This window comes from Neodiprion pinetum, chromosome 1 (assembly GCF_021155775.2).
Source record: "Neodiprion pinetum isolate iyNeoPine1 chromosome 1, iyNeoPine1.2, whole genome shotgun sequence".
NCBI classification, from domain to species: Eukaryota; Metazoa; Arthropoda; class Insecta; order Hymenoptera; family Diprionidae; genus Neodiprion; species Neodiprion pinetum.
Window position 1 is genome coordinate 23490695 of NC_060232.1, and position 26327 is coordinate 23517021.

Below are 26327 nucleotides of genomic sequence, written 5' to 3' on the forward strand. Positions count from 1 at the left end.
GGACGCGCATGCTAACATCGTTCGAGGGGTTGCTCTGCGCTCTAACGCGTTCAAATGTGCCGCACCAAGGGTTGATTGTATTGCAATGAAGACCTCGGTTGGCCGCCAATCGTCGACCGCTACTCGCGTTTATTCATCTTCGAAAAAGACTTGAACTCATCATCGTGATTTCCGTTTCTTTTACTCGAAGAAATTTACATCCGAATATATTTTTTTTTTATTCTTCACTGAGGACAAGTTGAGTCTGAATTTATATGGAAGGAAATTCGGGAGGTTCAAAGCGTGCTTTGATTCGGTTTAGCGAATAACGCGAGTGGATGGATATAAATTTGAAGAAGATCGAGGAAGACCGAAGGATTGCAGTCGTCGATTTTATGCATTACCGATGGTGAGGAAAACGACGCGTTGCTTCGGTTATTGAAGTTGAAACGGGAGCTACGGACGAAAAGATCCAAGATGATCCGACAATAAGCGCGTAATTCAAACGACGCGTTGCACTGTTGAAATATTGAGGGAACGATAGACAGGAGTAGATAGGAAATCACGTGCTTCAGTGTTCACGCCGAGACGTGAGAAGTGAATATTCTCAGTGAAGTGATACCTATTTGAAACAAGTACGACAAATACACGAGCAAATTAATGGATACTCTATCTGGCGGCTGCTAACAGCTTGTGTAAGTAAATCCCCATTATAAACGCAAATATTCTCACCCCTCTCCGCACGTAATTATGAGGTGAAAGTGAACCGCGCTTATGTATCTCCTTCCCATCCGAAAACTCTCATTCTCTTTCTTTACCGCTGTAAAACAGGACCGGCATCATGTGCACAGCATTAAAATTCAACGAATCTCTCTCTCTAAGGTTTCCTAACAAAATATGTATGTATGATGCCTCGTTTATCGCGGTCGGGGTCACGCAGCTGTCGAAGACGAGAATTACCGGTAAAGTATGCATCTCTGCGTCGGGGTAATTAAACGTACCTATACTTTCTGAACTCCGATAATCATCGCCTGCGTATCAGGAGGTTCTAGCTTAGCGTAGAAAATTGAGTTGCTTAAAGACGAGGGATAGAAAAAGCAGAAAGAATAGTAGTCCATTAGACTTCTAGGTCTCCAGGAAACGTATTATACGCATTAAAGAGGCCCGCTTCAGTCTTTTCCCCTGTCGTTTCAGCAGGGGTTGAAAATAATATAATCGTTACGTGAGCTGCGATTTTCTGCGGGAATATGAAATTAGGCCGGTGTTTGCCGTATGATACAGCGGACGATCCCATATTGGCGTAACAAATGCGTGAAAGCAGTATTGAAAGAGAGAGAGGCGGAGAAAACCGGGTGATAAATCAAAGCCGATAATTCCGCAGGTATGGTCCATCGGCGCGGCTACCGTTTGCAGATTTGGAGGGTGCCTAAGCCTTTGACCGTGCAGCGCTAGTCAAACGCAATAAATCCGGTACAATTTACATAGAATTATACAAATGGGATTTTACACGCGCCACGCCGGAAATCCTGTTTGATTTTTGAACACGGGACGCGCTCGAATTGAACCGAAGTCCGAAGCGAAACCGCACGAAATGTAAATTAGGAAGCTATAGAAGGGGGTATAAGGGAGGGAAGGGAGCGGAAAAAGAAGGATCGAAATATGAAATTGTAATTTTTTCTTTCAATCTTCGATTTTGTTTGTCTTTTTCTTTCGGGACAGAAAGATGAATAGAGAAAAAACAAAAAAAAAAACAGCACGCCTACGGGGTCCCCTAAGAGCGTGCCAAACAGGAAGTGCTTGGGACGTGATAGGCGTGCAAAGATAGGCGCGGTTAAAAAGACGTAGTTCTTCTCTTAAAGATAGCTCGGAGTAGTTAAAACCCCCCCCAACACGGGAGACGGTATAGAAAAATAGAGAAATAAAGATACACAGATAGATAGATGAAGAGAGAGGGAGAGAGAGAGAGATAGTGAGGGGGGGGGGGACAAAAGTACGTTGGATGTGCGTCGCCGAATGAATTTGGAAAAAGGTCACGTATGTAGAATTAGAAAATCGAGTATACGGGGACAGACACGGTTGAAGAGGCAGAAAAGAGTCCTTTTTCACTTTCCTCCTTTTTTCTTCAAGTCCGAAATAACACCCACACGCGGGGTGAAATTTATTGAGCGGCAAACCAGCGCGGGAAAGCCGGCGAGAAGTAGGAGTAGATATACCTACGCTGCGTCGCGGAAGGTTCTCTTTAAATCTCATGGTTGTTACTATTTTATTTCAACTCCCGGTGTTTGATCTTCTTTTATTTGCTTTTCCGTCATGAATCTTGACTGTTGAACCGTTATTCGGTACACATAATACACTTCAAGGGTTCGGTATTTCAAGGCGATGCCGCGGAAGACAAGTTGCGTTGACAATGCATCGGAAATCTGTGAGGTTGGATCACGCAGTATCACCCTTCGGATTTTCACACCCTCGGTAGGTTCGAGCCCATGCAAAGTAGCCCTCGTCACTTCCAAAGCGACTATAATTTCAGGCAACGAAATCACATTTTGAAGACTCTAATCTAATTAGAATCTCATTTGGTCCACGCAATCGGGCAAATAGTATAAATGAATGGAAGAATCGTTATAGGATCACCTCAAAGATGAAATGGATTTAATTTAGGGAATTGTTGTATGTTTAAAAATCCCAGAATCAAATTGGAAATGTGTTACAGAGACATTAACAGCACCGCTGAAAGAGTTATGTAGTAAAGACCGTTAGGTGACTATTCCATACGAAGATGAAGTTGTTAACGTTACTTTAACGATTCACGTTTCGGGAAAAATCGTTATTTCGCAATTTTAGGAATGTCTGATGATATGGTAAATTATAATGAGGAAAAATATATTCATATTTAGAAAACTGAACTTCTACAATTACTATAAAATTGCAAAACTGTAGATTTTTCCCCCCTCGTTTCGTTACGTTAACGTTGCTAACTTCAGTCTCTTCCTTTCATTGCAAAAGTAGATTTCGATCACAGAGATGATTGATTTTCGCTTATCGTGCCTTGACAGAAAACAGAAGAAAGACAATGCAAGCGAATACCCACATGAGCTCCAGATATCCATTGCGTAGAAGATTGGCATTGGTCAAAACAGTGTTCAATAGATATGAGCTTTTACAAGCTCTGTCTAAAATAAAACGACGTATGTCCACACTTGAAATCGTTCAAGAGTCGACCATCGCTTTGAAATACGAGTAATTTCCAAAAATTACTGGGGTTTTCCAGTAAGATTCCTCTTGAGATGCTTCGATAGGCACTTTTCGATACTCGCGCCCTCCAACACGCGAAGTTCATTGAAATCGAGAACGTCCGTGAGGATGCACCTGGCGCCAGTGACTAGATCGCCACATCTGCTGAGGAGATCAGAATTCGGATATTGGTCGGTGTATTCCGTGAGAACATGGGGCTACCTGCGTACTCGACAAAGGCGAAACGTACGCACCTCGAATGATGGAGGAATTGGCAATTCACACTTGAATGGTTTCCCGTGGTTTTGACAATAAAAGTATCAATGGATAGCAGTCAAGGGCCAGCCCTCTTGTGCAAGTTCCTTTCGCGTTCTTTCCCCTCTTCTTTTTCCGTTTGTCCGACTTGTTTGTCGTCCATGGTGGTTTCTTGCGCTCCCGCTGCTGCCACTGCAGCTCTTCTCCAGCTTCGAGTGGTTCACAAAGAGGGTCGTCTGTCAGAGCATAAAAATTCATACATCGTGAATGATCTCATTGATTGCGTTTCCACAAATTTTTTATTTCCCCCATCTGCAGCGGACATTGGCATGCGCGTCGCCATCTTGGTTTCGTTCATGCGTCTTAAATCGTTGGTCTCATTGATTCGTTCTTCGTTTGTCTTCCTCTCCCCGTTTCGTCGCCGATGTAACGCATATTTCAACAACGTATCACGCGTGCAGGGAAAAAGAATTCTAAGTGGCTTCACACTCTTTTTCAGCTGTCTATTCAAGACTCTACCGAGTCTCTTGATCACGCATGCATACTTGCGACGCCCGGGTAATTTGAGGATCGATTTAAGCCGCGTCTGGGTATTCCGACAATTCGACCTGCGGGGTCAAATCAAATGGAAAGATGAATGGGAAATGAGAATGCGCTTTGTAGATTTTTAGGTTCTTCTCCTAGGTCTGTCCCAGCGGGGTTCCGGCGTGAATGATATATTTTTATTTTCCTCCCCTGAAACCCCGAAACTCCACCCTCAGGATCCGTTTGAATGTTTGTGTGTTTTTCAGACGCATCGCGTCGCGTCGCGACGTCTTGCTGCTTTCAGTTCAGGCTCCGCTGGTTTTGTCGGCGTCGCGGACGAAGAGCCAGAAGCTTTGATCAAACTCACATGCAGCCGTGAAATTATTTATTTGTAGTCTAAACGGTAAAATATGTACATATATACAAATATATATGTATATATACGTATATAAACGTGAGGAACTATGAGCCCACCGTAAATGCGAGACATATTTACAGCTGGGACAGATAGGAAACCTGTTCGGATGAGTATATTTTTGTTTCTATAAAACCATTTGGACCTAATCAAGCTGGCATTAAAATCTAGGCACAAATCACAAACATCGAGACAACTTTTACGGCTCAATATAGTTTTATACATAAACGTGAACCGAGTTTCTTTTGCAACTACGCGAGGATAACCGATTCGTTCAATTCGGTAGGTTTGAACGATAAACCTTGGACGCACCGTCTCGTCTGACAGTGAAATGTACTGAGAAGTAGAAGAAAAAAGATTCTGCTGACCCGTCAGGCGTTAAATTCGAGATAACTGTATCCTAGGATCTAAGATTTAGACGTAAGTGTGGAAGATTTAAGGACACATCTGGCCACATCTGCTCGTGACAACGTTGAGAAGACGTTATCTGCACGAAATCGGTCGGTGGAGAAGAAACCTCCACGGGACAAATGTATGGTCCATAAAGACGCTGCTAACCCACAGCCCCCATGGTTGACATGTTTATTTCACCCCGTAATCTTGTCGGATTACAAAAATGGAACAAGAAGGAGAAGATGACGAGAAAAAAATATCGACTGTTGAATAGAGTCAGCCGAAAACCGGTAGCCAATTCGTCCTTTTTATCAACCTGATTTTGTATACCTGCAGGTAGGGAGAAAAGGGTTTGATGGTTTGATGGTTTGTATTAAGATCTTTCCCATAGCCATGTTGGGAAACAACTAGGTGTACTGAAAATTCATATACAAAGTAAAGTAACAGTTGGAGTAACCGTAACAGTACGGCGATTGTTCTGATACTATAACACAATTCTCTCAACAAGCATGGTGCAATATTCTATACAGTATAAGACCGATCCTTGTACTCAGAGAGTAGATCCAACTGTTACAATACAGTATGTGAATTTTAGCATACCCTTTTTTACGCCGGGACTAACAATAAGAGAGACTTTGAAGCACGTGAAATTTGAATTTTGGATCGAGGAACGCCGGAGCGATTCATTCATTGATATAGATTTGGATTTTCTCGAACGAGATTTCGATTCGGCGAACCCTTCGGTGCCTTTATTGTTACGGGGCAAGTGGAAGTACCTATTTGCGTGTTACAATAGCCGAGCAGCGCGGTTTGCATCGGAAGAAAGATATCAGATCCGATCGGTAGATGGAACCAAGCCGCGGCAGCTTTCTGGCCCCGTGGCTGTTGTACCGAGAGTCAGCTGGCCATTCGAGCCAACTGCACTGTGAAATGCCATGTGTCCAATGAAACACAATGGCACTACCGCTGCCGTCGCTGTTCTGGAGTATGTATTTTAAGCTTTTGAGTACGTAATACAACCGCGAACCGTTTATAAATTGAGTTTTAATCCTGGATCAACGGCTTAACCAATGGGGAATCTCTGTTGATGGGATATTTCAGATCTCTCATAGATTACACGTCCTATGAATGCTGTTGCCGTTCATATTCGGGCCCGCCGGACCCAGGGACACACATTATCCACGTATTACGCTCGCCGTTGGAAGTCACAGCTGCATCTAGCCTCGCCTTCTTCTTCTTCTTCTTCACAAACATCAAGATGCTTTGTCGTCACGCGGGCCTTAGCTGCTCCTTGTCCATAAACGGCTATATCTTAGAACCGCTCCAAGATTTTTGGAAGGGCACAGCATGGAACTCGGGGACAATTCGGATTACAGCCAGTTTGAACCTTGCCTCGTAGTTCACGGACTGGTGCAACACCTTTTAGTCATAACTGCCGTAGCTATGTTGAAGAGAAGTTAAGGTAAACTGTTTTCTGTCGCAATATCGAGCTCAGAACAACGTCAGGCTGTGTGACAAAAAAATTTGTCAACTCGCAGCAACGCCCCGGTATCGTGTGAAAGGAACATCAGCTGCTGTTGAACGTCAGCGTGTGTGTAGCCTGCACCCCTTCGTCTCGGTTAATTATTGATCGACAAGAGCCGGTGAGGGTTTTGTCACACGTTCCGATCTTTTGAAACTTCATGAAGGTGAATGCCAACGTCGACGCTCGACGGTTGGCGTTAGATTCATCGCGTCTGGAAATTATCAGCTGAATCAAAGAGCGTATCCACCTGGTCGAATGGCTGAGATGGAGACACTTGATGTTTCGGTTCGACGTATTTTGAGCGTTGACTAGACGACAGCTCATTGATCCGACGCGTGTAAATTGGTATCTCCGGATGCGCAGGTATTGTGACAAGTCGAAGAGACGATGTCGATTGACGATCAGTTTGGTTAGCACGCAGGGATAATCAGTGTCTGGTAGGCATGCGATTAAAGTATCAGTCCTGGCACAACAGTGACGTGACCTGAATTCGATTGGAAAGTCGCGTTTGATTGGGATAGTATAATGAACGAACCCAGGCGATAGATGTAATCTGTACCGTTAATTATCTTGCTCGGTAATTAAAGCTGAGCTTGAGATAAGGCTGAGATAAATTAGTGCCAGTACCTTGTACGTAAAGCTCGCCGTCAAACAGGTTTCACTCGCCGCGAACTAAATTGGTACAAGTGCGGGAAATTTTTTGAACTCGTCAAATCCACGCACTGCACCTGGCGGGGACGACTCATATACATAGGCCATTCCGCAGCTCTGGTCTACCACCTGCCCGAGGCTCACACACGCGCTGCGTCAATTAGTTATGTACATAGTCGGCAAATAAGAAAGAAAGAAGAAATGAGAAAACAAGAATTCCAACCGCCTAATTTTAGTTTTCAAGTCAAACGAGGTAATAGTGTGAAGGATCGAGAATTTGTTTGAGATAGGGAAATTCTCTGTAACAACAAGGCAGAAGAAGAACGTTCTAATCAGCTGACTTCAGGTCCCCTTCGAACGCCGGGCCGATTGACACAAGAAATTAACCAGTTTGAAAATATTTTTTAGACTTAACCGGTTTTATTTTACATGTGTATACAGTAAACGCGTGTCAATTTACCGGCAATAAGTCGCAGGCGTCGAGACGGTGCTCGTGCCACCGTCCCGGCGTACCCACTGGGTCTTATATACCTTTTTACGACGTGAGTATACAATTTCGAAAGTCATCAAGGCATCGGTGGTGCGATGGAATCGAGGAGGGAATAAGAATCGTGAAATGTCTACTCGAAATAACTTCTACAGGGCAAAACGGTTGTAACACCTATTTTACACGGCAATATCCGGGGAGCTGGAAACTCCAGTTCTCCGCCGAAGCGCCGAACATTAAAGTAATCCCGGTTACCCCGGGCTCCGAATGTGGGGAAGAAGAGCAGAAGTAAAATAATTTAAATAACAGGGGGTGTACCAGCTGCCGTAAGGCATCGCTGCACTGCGCGGACCGCGACTGTATAAATATTCAGACGAGCTAAAATTGTATATGCATGTATACCGTATACACATACAGCGCACTACACTCCGTGACTCGGCGAGCACGGGTAACTCGGGATAACGCGGTTCCTACACATTTCGCATGCATTATCACGGTCAAAGGAGTACTCTTGCTTATAATTCTGTAGAGCGAGACTGTCAAAGCTTCTGCAACTTCAATTTGCGGGGTTTTAACTTACCGTCTAGCAATTTTATCATCAACACGGAATTTTCCGTTCTCTCACCCCTCTCCCCGTTGCCGATGCTCTGCTGTGCTATCAAAACTTTTATATTAGTTCCAAGCTGAGCGGCCATGGGATGGCTACACAAATAATTCAACCACAGTTTAAGTTTATTTCACATCCGTTAAGCAAATCACTCTGCGTTGTCCGGAAGCTTATACTATCTGCAAAGGGAAAAAATCGTTAAGGATTTTATGGTGATTCGATGAATGCTACATGCATAGTGGTGGCCTTGTTATAGTACGTTTTTATAATGCGCAACCCAAGATTTTATTGCCAAGACGAGAAAGACAATGTGAAAAAGGGGAATTCAGCAATCAATGAATGGCTTCAGAAGTTACTCCGTGAACGACATGATTTCAATCCCCACCGTCCAAAGTGTGTTCCCTTCCTGCCGAGAAGCTCAATTAACACCCTCAATTAACACGATTCAAATCAATTATTTCTCCCTTGCGGATGAACTTTGACGTAATTGTTAGCCCTTTGGTTATGAAAATAATTACACCACTCACGATGTTTCTTGAAATTTTTTGTTACAGATAGAAATATCTAGGACTGACTTTGCTCTTCCGGTGCAGTTCGACAACGTTGATTCCAAGTCTGTTTCTTGGTGTTGAAGTGAACAAACAAACAACGCGATGTGCAGTGAGCAGTGACACTTGTAGTGGTTGGTAGTGACTGTTCAATCTGCTTCTATAGAATTGAACTGAAAATGAAGAAATGACAACGCTGGCATTCACGATGAAGCCCAGATTGTCCTCTCTCTTCCTGGTGTTCTACCTTCTCCTCGTCCTGCCCGAGGTTCATCCATTCAGCTCAGTCGAAGGTGAGTAGCTACAGCAGGGTTTACGGTGACGATTCAATTCACTAGCTCAAGTCTAGTCTCCATTCTTCTTTTTATGCACAAAGCCTCATTCAGCAACCTCACGGACAATCGAGCTTAGGTATAACTCAGTGGCTGTAGGCTTACAATCGGTTGAAGAAATCTGTCACGCCACACTCGTGAGGCGTGAATATTGTGTTCACAATATTTACAGAGTGGCAACGGCGAAGCGAATAACTGTTATAACCGAGCGACAATGTGTGCCAAAATAAAGTCAATGCCGCAATGGTAATCAGAATACTCTCATTTATATGCTTGCCATGGCTTATAAGCCCGTCTTGAAGCCTTGAGTAGAATTTCGCCAGATACAACATCCTGCGCCGCTTTTTCAAGCAGCACGATTTGTCTTCGTTTACTGTCACCCAAACTATACAACCGTCAGACACCTTATCCTTTCATTTCCCAAGTCGATCTATTTTCCAGCCTCTGGAATCATCTCCGGTCCCTCAACTGTGGCTACACTTCAAACGTTTCGACCGAGCCTCAACCTTTTATTTGCGAGCTGTCCATCTCTTTCTAATTTATACCGTCACGGTGATAAATGGGCCCCAGGAGATTTCCCCGCGTTTCACTGTCCGTCAGCTTTTGCACTATGTGTGTATTAACGCACCGCGAGTACGGCGCGCTCATCAGTCGCTCCACTTATCGCATTCACTAGCCACATTCGCACCTTCTGATTACTTCTCAACTTAATGCACCCTGCGCAAAGAGAGTTAGTTGAAAGCCTTTCTCCGAACCTCCGAGCGGTTATTATAATACATTCGAATAAAATTTTTTTGTCCAATCGCAAGTCGTAGACCTAGACTGATAATGGATCACTCGAGTGAGCTGGTTTGAAAACCGCCTCTGAGAAATGAGAAATAATGAGGAGCCGACTAATTATTGTCGTGAGCGAGTGATGAATGGTTTTACCTTTCTTTGCAAAAGTAAGTCTATCTGCAGGGGGATGATTGGTTCTATGAGTACCCACACTGTCATTAAATTTCTTTTTCACTGGGATCCTTGTGGTCCTGGAATTCAGTCTTCACTCTCGTCTCTTATCTCTGCCACTGTTCAAATACGTTAATCTTTAATGCTGTCATGGGCCATACATAAAGATCAGTGACTGCAGCTGTTGAGCATGATGCTTGAAATTCTGCGAAAGTTTTTTTCTAGCAGAATGAAAATAATTCGTGGATTTTGAAAACTGGGTGCATAAGGTCGAGGCATACGTTTTTCTGTCCATCCTTTCTCTTTCTGCGCTTTGCACCGTCGGTGCTTTAAAATCGAAGAACCAGGGGTGTTTTTTCGGGGTGTAGAAATTCCAGCGTCCAAGCAAATTAATGAATACATAACTGCTTGGTGGATAACGCGTGACTGCATGGAAATTGTGAGGCAAGCAATTACGCGGTTGGTTACGGGGCGCAACGATCTCGTCAGGAGACGCAGCGTCTCCTTATCTCCTCCCCGCTTCTCCTCTCGCAGCGTGGTCTCATCAACATTCTGCTGGGAAGAGGAGAAGGTTCTTCGCGAAACGAGACTCTTGCGCTCGCTGCAAAGTCGTGCAGCATCCGATGAAAGGTCGGGTCAGCTTTAATTATCATAAATCAAACGCAAAGCCGGTCGCAAACCGAGGCGAATTATCGCAAAACTTTGTTCGCGTTTGTGGGTGCATATATGCACGCACTAAGCGTGACGTTGAAGGAGGGCAAGAAAAAATAAGGGTTATTCCCTCGTGCTTTGGAAAAAAGAAACCCGTTCAATCTTGATACCTTTCGAAACGCTGCGAAATCTCTACGGATTCGTCTTGTCTTATTTATCTTGCTTTCAACGTAATAAGAAAAGAGAAAGAGAAAGACCTTATTTACGGCCACTATACAGTTACAAGCGGTGTGAATGGTATCATCTAAGCTGTATACGTATCTGGGAAAATGGTAAGACAACGGGTAGAGGTGAAAGTGAGTTTGAACGATTTCAAATTGCACGAATAATATTTTATCACACAATAAAGTAAAGCAGCAACTTTATGCATTATTTACGAGCGAACGGCTCAAACGAATTCATAAAAGTCTCGGTAGGAATGAATTAGCGATTTTCAACCGAAGCCGCTGTCGTGACGCGATAACGCGTTAAGACTCTTGTTCGACGAACGAGACTTAAAACGAAACTTTATACCAGATGCATTAAAGTGGGTGTGTATATTCGCTCTATTTATCGTTTCACATTCTTTCGTTATCTGAGAATTCGGCTGCAATTCGTGATAATGGGAATATTTATTTACTTATAAATTAGCAAGCTTTTATATATATATATAATTCCAATATAAGAAGCGGTGTGATTAGGTATCATAACTCCACAGTAACTATACATGATGTACCTTGTTTATTTCGAGTATGGCTATTTTTTATACTTCGAATTGTGAGAGATGAAATTTTCTATACCATCAAAGCCATCTGTTTTCTTGATATCTGTATAGTTACACTTTATTCTGAATCATACATTTACAAAAAATAATAACGTTCACATACGTATAAATTTCCAGAAAAATATTCTTATGGCTCCTGTCTTCTTTCGGATGCATCCGTAAAGTTTATTTGTCAAGGTAAATTGATAGCAAAGAATATTCATTTTGTCGGATGGTTCAACGAATTGAACCATCGTTCGCACTATATTGTTTGAAAGAGTTTCCGCAACGTTGTGGTATTTCATGACCATCATTTCTACAATCCATTACGGTAAATTCAAACTTGTCGAGCATCAATTGTCACGAGATCTAATGCTATAAAAATGAGGAAATTGCTTGTCTGGAGTTTGGTACATGTTTTCAAATTATACAGTTACTATCATTATCTGCGTAAATTTGATTCGACACATTGAATTTCAAGATAGCTCAATCCTCATGCATCTAAACCAAGTTCGTTAATGTTCTGCTAGCAATTAATTGGAAAATGAACAATCTTATGGAAAAAAAAACTTCCTCGAGTTGTACAACGGCCAGGATCGATGTTATCGGTCCTTCGATATCAGAGTGAGCCTGGCGCACTCCAGGGGTTAGGCATGACTAGCTTGTATCTGATTCTGTTATTCGGTTAATTACACGGCCTAACGTAGGTACCGTAGCTGTTACGACGCAAACGTTTTGTGCTATCTTCATCGTGTCCTAAGGCTCTCAGCTTACCTTACAAACGTATTATATATCGGGATAATTAATCTCCTGTTCGCAATTGTCCGCAATGTGCCTGATTATCTTGAATGACGATACAACATTGATATGACAATTAAAGAACGCGACTTTTAATTATAGTAATCGGTTCCGTCTCCCCGACTACTAGACCCGCCTGAATTCTCTCAACGGCTCATGAAGAATTAGGCACACCTCTATAGACGATATCCAACACAAGCTCAAGCTTCAACTTCTGCCCTGAACCTAACGTAATATACGCCGACCAAGTTTCAACGGAGTTAAGGTTTATTGCTCTCCTGTTCTCGTGTCGCGCGAAACCTGACCGAGAACAGTCGCATAAATTAAAATTCGAGCTCCGGTGTGCCGGGATACTCAACTGATCTCCCGAGAGAGGCTTGAGTTTCTTTAATTCACTAACTTCAGCGAAGCTGCAATCTGCTCTTTGAGCGCATGAAAAAAATATTTTCATTTACTTCGTCAAGACACTGAAAGACGCTGTAAAAAAATCTTGATGTAGGGAATGCAGTAGTCGGAAAAAATTGACGATTTATTCCACCAAAAATTTATCAACCCCACAAAAGTTGGTGCAAAATACACTTCCAACCCGGTTGGGAGATATTTTTTTTAGTTTTTAGCTGCGATGAATTTTGAAAGGCCCGGTACATTCATGCACGTCATCATTAATTTATTGCAGACCGTAAAAGCTTTCCGAATCTGATTCATGCGGTTCAACGCGTCGCATATAAGCCAGATCGACAAAGCGTACCCTACAAATTGGCTCTTATCTACCGCGTCTTCGAGCTCAGCTACTTCGCCTCTGTGTTCCTCGTTTTGTTCGTGTTTTTGTCTCGACCACGCAAGCCAGCTGAGAGAGACGGTGGCAGTTAAAGAGAGGAAGAGACAAAGACTGGAAGGGAATTACTATCAAGTATCAACCATCTGGGACGCCTCTAAGACCCTGGCTGCATCGTTCGAAAGGTTTTTAAAAGAGTATTTCCTGACTTGCTCCGTGATCCTGCTGCCTTAATTAACTCTCCAGGAAATAGCAGTAGGTACCGATATATTTGAATATGCCTTTATTCGCAGTTTGAAGAATATGTATTGAACAAAGTATTGTACGTACCTTTTTATGCTGCGGTTACAGACATTTTTTTATATATAAAATTGTAGTTTTATAAGATTCACCAGAAGATTTTAACCTCAGAATTAGTTCCGGATCATTTCTTGCAATGTCACATGTGGCATGTATGAAAACTGATTAGCGAAGATTTGACGCAGATACTTGAAGCATCTATTTACTTGAACTTGAATTCAGAACATCCAGTCATATGTATTGATAGTGAATTTGCTAAAATTATAAGGCAATAAAGTAGCAAATAATTCTGTTTTCCCACGGTAAAATGAGTAGAAAATTTCTCGACCCCGTTCCTCGGAAAACAGGAAATGCTTAGTAAGGCATTGTACCCCGCTTCAGAAGCTATAACAAAGTCAATCGTCGTTAAATCGCGGAGTTGAAATAAAAAGAAGCCGCAAGTGATCGTTGAGAGGTAAGAAACAATTGCTACCCTTAATAAATGCAAAGTGATTCGGTCATTGAAGTACCATCTAGGACGATCTTCAAACAAACCCCGGTATAGCCGAAAAGAGAACGACGTGAGACTTCAGTGGAAACAAGAAAGGCCTTGTTTCTTGATCTCCCTCTGTCCCCCACAAACCCCCATCCCAAAGGCTCCGTTCCTCCTACAGACTGACTACCTCTTGCGGTAGGACGTACCTTTGTTAATTAAGAGGCGTCGTGTGTGGTCCGCGGTCTACGGCTCTCCGTGCTGTGGCAGAGATACGCTATCCAATGTCAGAATCCCTCCCGCTCCTGGTTTGGTTCTCTCCGAGTACAGCTTTGTCCGCAAGTTCCATCCCATCCACGTGCGCTGTTCGTACCGCAGATCGACTAACTAGACGGATATGTCCATCCAGGCTAACAAGAACTCCGAGCGAACGCGAATGGATCGCATGCAGGGATGGATTTGTAGGAAGCGCGTGATAATGTGCTATTCAATGTCCGTTCTCTCCTGTTCATGGGCTCATGAACGGTGATCGCCACCGTCGACGAGGCGGACAAACAGACGTGCAGGCATGTTATCGAAATTCGATGGAAACCTAATTTCAGTCCAGTTCCGTTTGGACTCCGTTATATATTTTCATGGGCTTTCAACCTAACGTTGCCACTATAAGGCTCCCGGAAATTCTGCCTCTACTCTCTATCCGGGAATATCAAATCACCTACCCGAGTGCCTATCACTGCGGGTAAATTTATATTCCAAAAACCGGTCCATCGTGTGAACCACTGCAGACAGTGCAGATTTCCCTTTGGAGCGCAGTATTCTTTGGAACATATAATTCTAGACTTTGAAAAAACTTGTATGAAAAGTAGCCCGAACCGACAGATCAGCCATTTCGGATAGGAACATTTCATTTCAACTACTTCATTTGCGAAAAGTTTTTCAACCAAAGTTTCTTTTTCCTGTTTCAGAAGCAGATCAGGATGGCGTTGAAGACGATGGAGCCTACGGTTTGGAGGAGGATGACATACCCTCGGCAACGATCGCGACCGACACCGAACTGATTTCGGGGGGTAGTGATTCACTACCAGTATTCCTAACTGAGCCCTTGGACTCGTACGTGGTGAAGAGTAAGCCAGCGACGCTGCACTGCAGGGCTGCAAAAGCGTTGGAAATATACTTTCTGTGCAACGGAGAGCGTGCTGTTGGCGCCCGGCCGTCAGACTTTGTGGACCCTCAGACGGGGACAAGGATAGTCGAAGTGGAACTCGACGTGACGAGGAACCAGGTCGAGGAGTACTTCGGTCAGGACAAGTTCAAGTGCGAATGTGTTGCATGGTCGGGATCAGGGCAAATCACGAGTCAACCTGCCTCACTGGACGTAGCTTGTAAGTATATTATATTACAATGAAGTGACCGTTCATAAAATCAGATATCTATAGACAAAAATATAGACAAGAGTGCTTCGATGATATTTGAAGTCACAAAAAGTCAGGTAAGGTCACGTATAAGTCACTTGTGGTCACGTGAAGTTGTGTAAAGTTTCGCATGAAATTTTTTGCCATGTCACGTTAAGTCAATTGAAGTGATGTGGTCTTTTGACGTTGTGAAATCCTGAAGTCTAGTGCCCATCCGACCTCAGGAATGTTCAACCATTTGGTGCACTACGTTATACGACTTATGAAACTTGATGAAATACATACTGTGTTATCCAGGAGTGGAACAGTCAATTGACTACGAGACTTTGGCTAAAAAAGAATATTGTCATTTGACGAGAAAATCTCTTCAAAGAACATGTGGGTGAGATGAAGCATGTCAGCAATGGACAAGAGGAGAGAGGTTGATCCCGGCTCCACGCTGCGCTGGGGGCTCCGGTAGCCGTAATTACAATAATTACTTCGTCGAGCCGATTAAATCCAAGCGCTGCTCTTATCTGCGGATGCGACAGAGGAAGAGTAGGAAGAAATATGGCGGGCGTCGCGCTTTGCTCTCGTATCTAATCACAGTCATTATCGTAATATTCGTGATGACGGGTCACCAGTCTGCGCACCGCCGCCTGCACAGTCATTTTGTAATTATTATACGAGAGGTATGCATTAACCTAATGGTTAATGTTCGCCACAGACTGCACAGAGTCCCTCGGACCCGAGGTGCGGTCCGCTGAGGAGCCACCGGTCCTCAGATGACGATGCTGAAACGTTAATGCGTCGTTAGACGCTGCAGTAAACGGCCGCCCTTGGTTCCGATAACCATCACGGATTCGAGTTAAGCATCTTAGATTTTTAATGAATGCCAGTTTCGAGCGCTGCTTTACAGACTAAACTGGACCTTAGCAGTCCGTTGAACTGACCTTACTCGATTTCCTTAAAAATGGAAAGATTTCCACACGTCAGCTTGACTAATATCTCAGACTGGAACTCCAGCTCTTGATTATTGGAAACCTTTGAACCACTTCTATCGTCTTTACTGAAAATGAAACCCAGATCACACTGTTGACATCTTCATCTTCCTACACCCCGATAATCACCATTGGATAGCGTGAAGTTAACTGAAAAAATCCATTTCCCTCATGTTTCAGACTTGAAAAAGCAATTCGAGTCCCCGCCGTACTCTGTTTCGGTTGAAGTAGGTCAAGGAACGGAGATCCGCTGCGTTCCACCCGCAGGTGTCCCACCGCCAAGAGTGGACTGGCTCCGTAATGGAGTGAAGCTGGATGCGCCGACGGACACATTGCTTATTTCGAGTGAAGGACACCTTCTTTTGGGTCAGGCAAAGCTCAGTCATCAAGCAAATTACACTTGTGTAGCGGAGAACATCGCTGCGAAGAGACTGAGCGATCCTGCAAGCCTTACTGTCTACGGTAAGCAGTCAAAATTTTCTCATTCCTTTTACTGCGATACGTTAAAGGGCTTCACTTGGCCATTGGGAACGCTGGCCTCAAATAGCAAATGATTTTTAATTAGATATTTCGTAATTCCTTTCTTACGCTCGTTAGCAATTGCCTTTAATTACGACCGCGATGTTTTTAGTCACTCTTGTGAGTCATATCGCGGGACTCTGCGCGTGTGAAAGTCATTCGGATTGAATTCACACCGTTCAGACCACTTAGAAAATCCGAAACTACCTACGGTTTTTACGCCTGTCTGTAACGAGCATTTTACGAAAATTTAGCCGTAGAAGAAACCTGACGTACGAGATCCTCGTTTAATTCCAAAAGTCAAATGAACCAAATGAATCGAGAAATTTTTTCTACTCTGTTTCAGTCAACGGCGGATGGTCCTCTTGGTCGGCCTGGTCAGACTGCAACTCGAGATGCGGTAAAGTTGGTCAGAAAAGAACAAGGAAATGCACGAATCCTTCACCGCTAAATGGTGGCGATAACTGCAAGGGTCCAGCGATTCAGACGAACGACTGCAACACTGTATGCCCTGGTGAGCGACTATTGTCTGTTTTATTATTAACCGCTATCTGCATGTTCTCGACGTCATACAGTTGGCAAAAGAAGTTGGGGGTCCAATTTCGAACGCTTGCAACGAACGCGTGTGTGCTTGTGAATGCTTATGATCGTCGCATCGGATTCCCATCTCATTAGAGCGACTCATAAGAACTCGGATTCCGGTAAAGGGACCAGAAGTTTGTCAGATGACCGGAGCTTCGGTATAGAACGCGCTACAATGTTCATGGTGCATTCAGGTTCCTCTGGCTGATAGCAATTTCCTCTATTCATGTTTTGCAAATGCGGGTGCCGATGGGTCTGAGGGAGATTGCATGAGCGAGGTTTTGTCAAAGACTGCACCACGCGATGATTGCTTTGCGAATACTCGTTGATTTATAGCCAATGCATGTTCACTGAGCCGCTGCAAGAACGGCGGGAATTGCCGTTGGTGCATCTCCTCTGCACTTGTAGTCTGCCGGACCGAGGACGACTCTCGACTGAACGATGCTTCCTGGAAACCATCCGCACACGAGTGTTTGCGCCAACTAAATTCCTCCAGGCTTGAACCGTCGCCCTCAGACACACCGACCGGCGTTAATAAAATAAGAGGTGCTCTCGCGTACAGGTTTAATTGGACGTTCCAACTTCCAATCGTGTCTGCACATATCATTCCCTCGGCTATCCTCAACCTTCCGCGTCGCACTCTTCGATCGGTCTATCAGGCTGAAAAACGAAGGAAGGTGACCGTTTCGAAAAGGGGGAAACCGATCGAGCTTTTTTCCCTCTTTCATGTGTTTTTCTACTGACCATCAGTAAACAAAGCGTTGTGTGTTAAAGCGAACATGTTCATTCAGTTAGTTGATTTAGCAATTCAGGTTTAGCTACTGCAATCATTTTTGTTTCGTCGTGTTGTAACATGATGTACAGGCCATTGCGAAAATTCTTGATGTATTGGGAATTTCAGAATAGAACTGAAAAATTGAAAATCCAGCGAAGAGATTTTTCATCGGCCGAGAAAGTTCTTATGGCGAAAGGAAAAGCCACCTTTCAACTCGCAAAACATCGAATGGTAGTGATGAAAGTTTGCAGTGGCCAAAATTACAGGAAAAATGACTTTCCCATTATCAGTTTATACACATTATACTCAGTTACAACTTTCAGAATTTTTCGCACTATGGTCGTATAACAACTTCGTCTCTTCTTTTCGAGAAATCGAACTCCTGGTTTGTTACTACTGACATAACTTGATAATTCAATACCCATCCGAATGTTGTCAGAGCAGTACTTTTCTATCTCGGGACTAATTCGACCATAAATAAATAAAGGAAATATGATTCATTTACTTAAAGCAAATAGAATATGTCAGTAAAATTATCCCAATATTTGCTAGACTTGCTTTAAAGAGCATTACTTGGTTTAAAAGACTTAGGAATAATTTCAAAGCCTCAATAAATTACGTGATACGTGGTCGAATAAGTCACCAGGTTTGCAATATTTTAACCAAGTTTAACAATAATGAATAATATCTACGCGTAACATTGCTTATCTGTCCCACAATGCATTCATTTTACGGAGCAGCCGGAGCGATAGAAGATCAGTTCACTAACACCCTGGGTAAGTGGTTAAGCCAAACGGTAGCCGAGTCCGCGTATTTCGACGAGCAATTGCCAACTGTAACGGTAAGCCGGAGGGCTTGAAACAGCTCCCGGCTTTTTCGGTCGGTTGAACATGAACGAATGAAATCCGAGCTTCGTGACGGAACTGTTCACACGGCAAACGGCCCACCGAGAATCACGTAGCATCATTTCTCAAGGTCTATACCCACACGGGCTTCTGTTCAACTCTGACTGATCGTCGGGTTAGGCAACTCCACTGCTACCGGCGCTGTCGATGATAATGGTTGAGCCAAAGCACGTTGCATGCGGGCCTCGCCCACGCGATACACAATGCCAACGGGAATCAATTTATTTAAGCCTTTGTACCCCGCGCTCCTTATTACCATCGCGATCCATTCACTCGCGTTAACAATAAACACCTGCAAGTGAAGCTGGATATCCAACCCCGCTCGTTTAGATTTTACCAGTATTTCTCTCCAACGTTTAGGAAAATAAATTTCCGACTCCCTTTGAAGCCGGTTGCCTTGCACCGCTACCGCTACTTGCCGGAAAAATAGAGAAGCGGATCGCAAAGGAGTTACATCGGATACATTATACACGAAGACCGCGCACTGAATATACCTTGAACATTTTCCTCGACAGCTGTTGACGGGAGATGGTCCACGTGGTCGAGCTGGTCGGTATGTGGAAGCGACTGCTCATATACCAGAAGGAGATATTGCGACAACCCGCCGCCGAGTCATGGCGGAAGGCCTTGTCAGGGCAGAGACATCAGTGCGGCCAACTGCACGGGCGGAATGTGCAACGGTGAGTTTCTTCTTTGATCTCCGGACTCCCTATTTCAACGGGAGCAGTAAGCGAGGACATTTCACCCGCGAAATTATACCCCCGTTTTCCATTTAAAACCCCTTTCATCGCTTCTTCGTTTCACGCCCAATGATCTTTAAGCTCGCGTGCAGTAGAACGGAAATTAACGCGAAAATATTTTTCGCTTTTCAGTTGGCAGTGCAAAGATCGGGGGTGCTCAGCTAGCCGAAGAAGGTGAGTACTTCGATCGACGGAAATAATTCCTATCAATAACTCGGATTAATGTTCTTATCGCGCGGCGGCTGGTGGAGACTCCCTGCAAAAGGGGGCACTGCCGCATGCTCCTCAATGGCATTCAAATTTATGCCACCCTGGCGTCATCCAATCCCGAGAGGTTCGTTTGCGCGGTGAATTAGTCGATAAGATAAAATATAATCTTCGTCATATCACCCCTTGCTAGCTTCAATCCTAAAGGGAACCGCAAGGCCGGGAGGAGAAGAGCCGTCGCTCGTCATTAGCTTGAATTTGTTCGGATAAATTCACCTCCGTATGAAATTTTCGCCGTGACGATTTCCCGCGGATTATTCAACCAAAGGTTTAATATTTGCATTTGATTACTGCCACGGTTGAAGAAAATGGAAGCTTGAATAGGTAATCACTTGACGGTGTAAACTAAGATCGGAGGTTCAAGGACCTCGTATTTACTTTTAATTACAAAGTGTCGTGCAGTGGGGAAAATTCACGACAATCAAATTACGGACCTTGGCTAAAGCGTGTTTCGGGTACCAATATGATTCACGTCTAAACAATGTTACGTTCATTTGTCAAAGTCCTGCGTCAATATACATATTTCTAGTTATTTAAATATTGAAATTTGAACTTGAATAGTGATTTTTGATATGCACGGGGTTGTGCCTGCAAAATAAATAGTGCAGCCGTGATCAAATACATTGAATAAATAACGAGTGAGAAAAAATACAAAATGAAACCTACCAGAGAAGAAAAAAGAAACCAATTCTTCGACAAACAAATGGAATAATTCACGGTACTTTGCACAGATTGGGGGGTAATTTTCTTTAAGATTCAACGACCCGGGGCTTTATTAATCAGGCCTCGTTAATAACTGAACGAAATTTTCTCGTGAATGCCGTGTGGCTCGCTCCCTCCGTTGGTTGATATTTACTTTTAATTACGGGGCTCGTTAATTATTGAAAATCAGAACGTAAACCGGTCTAATTGTGACGAGCGACCCCTCGCTGTCAATCTGGAAAGCAGTAGCGGTGCATGCGATAAACAATTGAAAACCGTCAGTGCGTCGATTTTTTCCTGCGTGACGTAGTCCGACTTCGACGGACTGTAGGCAGGGTCTATAAATCGTCGAAGCTGGTTACTGGTAGGTACACGTATACGTATTGGTACAGGGTGTTTTTATCGAGCGGTATACATCAAAGTTGCACGCGATACGGTCTGCCCTGCGGGTAACTGGTATTAAAGAAAATTATGTAATTGGAAGACCACCGCCCTCTAACTGAGACGAGGGTACGTTTTTTCTACCCGCCGTTGCGGAAACTAATCATATATGCAAATAATCAACGATTAAGAATTGTAGATGAGTATATATCGAAGGATAAGGGTAACATATTGATGCATGATGACCGTTCCGTACTTTCCCCACTTCAGATTACGAAAATTGCACAATTGTGGTGAAATTCTTGGTCGTGAATTATGGATCTACGGGTTAACGGGAGTGGAAAGTTCTCAGATCATTTATTCATAGATTCTAAGTAAAGCTCCTTTTCAAAATGCAAGAATAAGTTTATGTAAAAGGTCTACGGCATTAAGTTTTCTTGGTGAAATCATAAGTTATATTATATTGCGTATCGAGCTCTGCGATAATTCTTTGGCGTACCCATTATTTGTTCTTGTCAGTGTTTCTTTGTCTTAAATCAAAAACCAAACAAAGACAAGTAGGTATGTCATATAAATCAGCTACAGAGAAAAACCACTTAAACACGTATGCGAAGCGTCCGCGTTCACTTCCACGTTTACAATGAGTAGATTTATGTGCATGCTACTCGGCGAAATGCAAGGTATACCGATCTATTTCGCTATAGGAAAAGTCACTTCACCTCGGATAAGATCGATGCGATGAAGTTTACCGAGTTTCGACAGAAACCACGTTTGCAAGACTCGTTTCAGCGAATGGAGGAAAACGCTCCCACCTGATACCAGCGTTGAAAATGGTTTTGGAACCAATGGAGCACGGCGGTGCTCAGTAGTTCGGCGCGAAAGCTTCCCCTCCGTTTTGCTTAAGCGCGACAATCCCTCGTGGATAAGATCTGACCCAGGACTTATAGGAGTCTTGAGACATATGTGGCTCCGTTTCGTACGAAATGGAGCGGAATGAGCTCAGCGATCCTGAGCAACGTGAGTATGGATATCGTATTCTGTTTCAGCTAATCGGCAGATGGACGTAGCGCTTTACGTGGGCCTTACGGTGGCCTGTATCGTGATCGGGGGCCTTGCGTTTTTCTTGGCAAGATTGCTGAGGCGAAAGGGTCGCGATCATTCCTTGTACTCGATGGCACGTAACGGTAAGTAATTCGTTTCCTCCGGCGGGGATGTAGAGGGAAAAAAATGAATGTCGAGTTTGCAGTTCGGATAAAGCGGTAAACCGATCGGACCCTCGTTAAACCATAGTTCAATTTTCAATATTGCAGACTTTCAGCCCGAATTTTTTCCTGATCAGGACAAAAAATTGAGCTTGCAGCCAGACGTCACGGCCACAACGGTTCCGGCCTGCTACGAGTATCCTTTCGATCCGAAACTGTCCATGTCTAGGTCCCTATCCGAGCACCACTACGACGTCCCCCACCTCTCGATCGCCCCTCAACCATCCCCCATGTCCCCGACCCCCAGCACATCCACCCAGGAGTCCTGCAGCGACAAGCAAATCCATTCGGATAGTGAGAACAGCGTGACCAGCTCTTACCCATCCTCGGACTCGACCTATAACGTCGCCTCGGACACGGTGAGGCTACCGAAACTGGAGACCGGAAACGTTGCCAGAGCAATCGTTAACACTCGCGGCGCTTTACTCGTCCTTCCTGACGCTGGGATTTCGATGTCAGTCCCAGAGGGTTCAGTTCCAAAGTCCCTGCGTGAAGAATTGTACCTCGCTGTTTTAAACGAGGATCGATTTAGGCCGAGACTTCCTGGTAAGCACTTTCATCGTGCCCGAGGCTTTATTACGCGAAACCGAGAGAAGTTCAATTTCCAAATTCCAAGACTTGATTATCACCTTATTCTTCACCCTTAGGTTTATTGCTTTGAACGCGTGTTCTTTGGAATTATGACTTCAAACATTCGATACTATCCGAATGAGCGAGTTCAAAGTTTACTCCATTCTCAATTTATTTCAGAAAAAATCCACAGAACAATTTGAGACGGATGAATGAAGAAATCTTTCTCGTCGAATTCTTGATGTAGTACGCAATAATAAACCGAAACCACTAAATAGATTCAGTTTTTTCAGTTTATAAAATACACCCACCACAGATTGTAATAATTATTGTTGTAAAATCGATCTCAATGTCGATGAAAATGATCGACACAAGTTTTGGAATTTCGTATCGGTACTCCGAAAACTATCTTCTCCAAATATGACGTGATTCTCTTTAGACGGAGTGACTCAGTTGTCAGCCGTAGTGACCTGCGGTCCTTCGTCAGCATCTTTCAACAAGCCTGTCATCCTGCAGTTCGAGCACTGCGCGATGCTGCACCCAAGCACATGGGAGCTGAGCGTATGGGCGTCTAATATAGACCTCGACGAAGTGTCCGGGGAGCAAGTGACCTGGACCCGCGTCTTGACCCTCGGAAATGAGACCATAAATACCCCGCTGTTCACGCAGCTTGACCACGCTGAGGCTTTCATAGTTACTGAGCAGCTGAGGGGCTATGTTCTGGCCGGTGAAAGCAGCCAGAACACGATAGCGACCAAAAGGCTGAGACTGGCGCTTTACGCTAGCCAGGGAAACCAGTGCTGCGTCAGGGTTTACGCCATCGAAGATACGAAGGCTGCCATGAAGACGATCACCGACAGAGAGTCACAGATCCGAGGCTACCTCCTGGACAAGCCCAGGACGCTGCTCTATCAGGACAACGGGGAGTCGCTCTGCATCAGCATGGAGGAAGTGGGCAACGAGTGGCAGAGCAAATCTCCGACCGAGTACCAGGAGATCTCTTTCAAGGAAGTCTGGAACTGTCAAGAGAACGGGCAGCACGTCTCTTTCACCCTGGACGGTGCGTTCGGACCCTCCACATCGAGGAGCTACAAGCTCCTTGTCTGCCAGGGAAATTCCGACACGCGACAGGTCTTCAGAATCGTTTATGACGGCGCGAAGCAGCTCGTCTCTTCCGGTAGCGTGACCAGACCATTGAGAGAGGTTACCGTGGTCAGCAGTGGACACGCCAACAACACGACCACCGACTCCGCTGCTCTGAGACCATTCAGGTTTACCAGGTCCCTTAGGAAACAGCTGTGCCAGTGCTTGGACCCGCCTAATGCCCTCGGGAACGACTGGAGAATGTTAGCGCAGAGACTTCAAGTCGATAGGTGAGTCAATTTGATCTGAAAGAATTTTTTTGCACACGTATGTTATTTTTTTTATCCTTGTGCGATGTAAAATTGTGATTTTTTCGAGACGGCATAATTGTAACGGAAAAACTACAACAAGTCCCGATTTGTGTTTTTATAATAGGATGGACATTGAGCTATTAACTTGTGCTATTATTGGTTTTGGATCTAATTGACTTGTTTTAAATCAACCATGAAAAATACTTCATCAGGTCTTTTATATTACTGCCTTCACTTCAGATCGGAATTGGGTTGTAGCCAGTTATTTGATGGCATAAAGTCACTTCTTTCAATTCATTACTTTCACTTGGAAATACTTGCATCAGTTCATGGGTTATAAAGAAAAATGATTACTCTAAAGGCAAATAGTGTGCCTAGCAATTGCAGTTTTTATATCAACTTTCAAAAGCCTACCATTCGCGATTCAGGGAATATAAATCCGTTGAGTGACAACTATGGTTTTATGATCACCATGCAGCTGCGCAACAACCACGCATTCAGTACTCAATGTTTATGTTCACATGAAACTTTTCATGGGTATGAGATCCGTTAACTTTCAAGAAAAAAAAAAAAAACAACTTCGTATTATTTGTCGAAGAAATAGAGTTCGAATCGTAAAGTTCTGCGAATGTCCGAAAATCAATAATCCGTCGAAAGTACATAATTATTCTAGTAACGCGTGATAAATTGTTTGGAGATCAATTATGCTTCCTCGATTTGGCGGAGGTGAAATATTTAGATGTACCCGTATACCCGATTGTTTTTTCACCGGTAGATATATCCTCTGAATCAACACCGAGGTATAAATTTGCCGGAGAGACGTGGTGGTCGGTGTGAGCGAAACTTGAAAATGTATTCCCATCATGAATTCGGTGCGAGCTGGGGCCGCCTCTCGAAACGTTTTCGGTAGAAGTTTTTTCATCAACATGCCTGAGCGAGATTAATTGAGTAGGGTTCAGCTTCGGATTTGACTCGAAGTCTATGATATAAATGGAACGTAATTGTGCGTGGGATGCGCGTCTTGTTTAGATTGGCCAGACCAGATTCCGTGCTAAGGTCAGCTTCCGTCCGTTGTGTTCCAGGTATATAAACTACTTTGCAACCAAGGCCAGCCCCACGGAACACATCCTGGACCTCTGGGAAGCGAGACACCGCGAGCCGACGGCAGTCACCGACTTATTGAATCATCTCAGAGTTATGGGACGGACAGATGCCGCGACGATACTTGAGGCCCAGCTTGGACCATGGCTGTGAGGTGCTCGTGAAACGAGGTGATAAACGCGTTTAGTGACAGAAGTGAAATGTTGTGAAATGACACTCAAGTGCATATGACTATGTTTAACTTCGAGACGCGATCTGGGACGGTGAATCTCGAGTGTTTCAACGCCGTCATCAGAGAGGTATCAAGACGTGCTATCTATTTCTATCAAAATTTACATAAACAGAAAAATAGAAATATGTGAAAATGACAGCGAGCAGATGGCCTCTGGCTAACGGGTGATACAATGCGACTGAGAGAAAGACTCTTCGAACGGAGTGAATCGTGTACGGACTAAAAATTGGCGGAAAGGAATGAGTGGCCGATGCACTTTTTCGGATTGACAAAACAACGGAGAGGTAACGAATGTACTTTTTCGTTGATGGGAGATGATAATAAAAAATTTTGCTTGCAATTGTAATTTAGAGCAAATTTATTGGTATACAATCTAATAATACACGTTTGTGGTGACGTGTAACGTGTATAAGAACGTGAATCGAGACTGCTGGGGTGACGAGGACTCGATTTAAAACACTGCCTTAACTGTGCGTGATACAATACACACTGCTTGTACATATAGACGAAAGTAACATGCGATTATTGGATATTATACAATACGATATTATATTATGTATATTAACATATAGTGAAATCAAAACGGTATGAATTTAGGCTATATGAAATGTTACGTAATCGAAAAAACGAATAAATATAGAGACAGAACTATGCGTTTAGATGAAAATATTTACAGGAAACTATTTAAGAAATAAAAAGAGGTAAATAATATTAAAAAAAAAAGATGAGAAAAAAGAAATAAAGAAATCGACGATTGGGTATATATGGCGGAAAATTATGGATTTATTATAGAGTATACTATATTATGAGA

At 43.8% G+C, this 26327-nt stretch overlaps 1 protein-coding gene across 2 annotated transcripts; it reads left to right on the forward strand.

Moving 5' to 3' along the window:
* Nucleotides 1-26327, forward strand: LOC124216512 (netrin receptor UNC5B). 2 transcript variants are annotated; one of them, XM_046621085.2, is made up of 12 exons: nt 1-674; nt 8623-8909; nt 14660-15076; nt 16267-16548; nt 16952-17119; nt 18703-18738; nt 19383-19547; nt 19740-19781; nt 22004-22141; nt 22268-22765; nt 23229-24162; nt 25266-26327. In XM_046621085.2, the coding sequence occupies exons 2-12, from the start codon at nt 8804-8806 to the stop codon at nt 25435-25437; spliced, it is 2958 nt and encodes a 985-aa protein (XP_046477041.1). In that variant the 5' UTR covers nt 1-674; nt 8623-8803; the 3' UTR covers nt 25438-26327. The 2 variants fall into 2 exon arrangements, with proteins under 2 accessions (XP_046477041.1, XP_046477048.1); XM_046621092.2 differs by lacking the exon at nt 18703-18738.

What these genes read in the sequence shown, in the direction of transcription:
- LOC124216512 (XM_046621085.2), top strand. Translation starts at nt 8,804, where the DNA reads ATGACAACGCTGGCATTCACGATGAAGCCCAGATTGTCCTCTCTCTTC. An exon ending in GTACTCGATGGCACGTAACG is followed by an intron (nt 22,142 to 22,267) that starts GTAAGTAATTCG and finishes TCAATATTGCAG; the next exon opens with ACTTTCAGCCCGAATTTTTT. An exon ending in ATTTAGGCCGAGACTTCCTG is followed by an intron (nt 22,766 to 23,228) that starts GTAAGCACTTTC and finishes GATTCTCTTTAG; the next exon opens with ACGGAGTGACTCAGTTGTCA.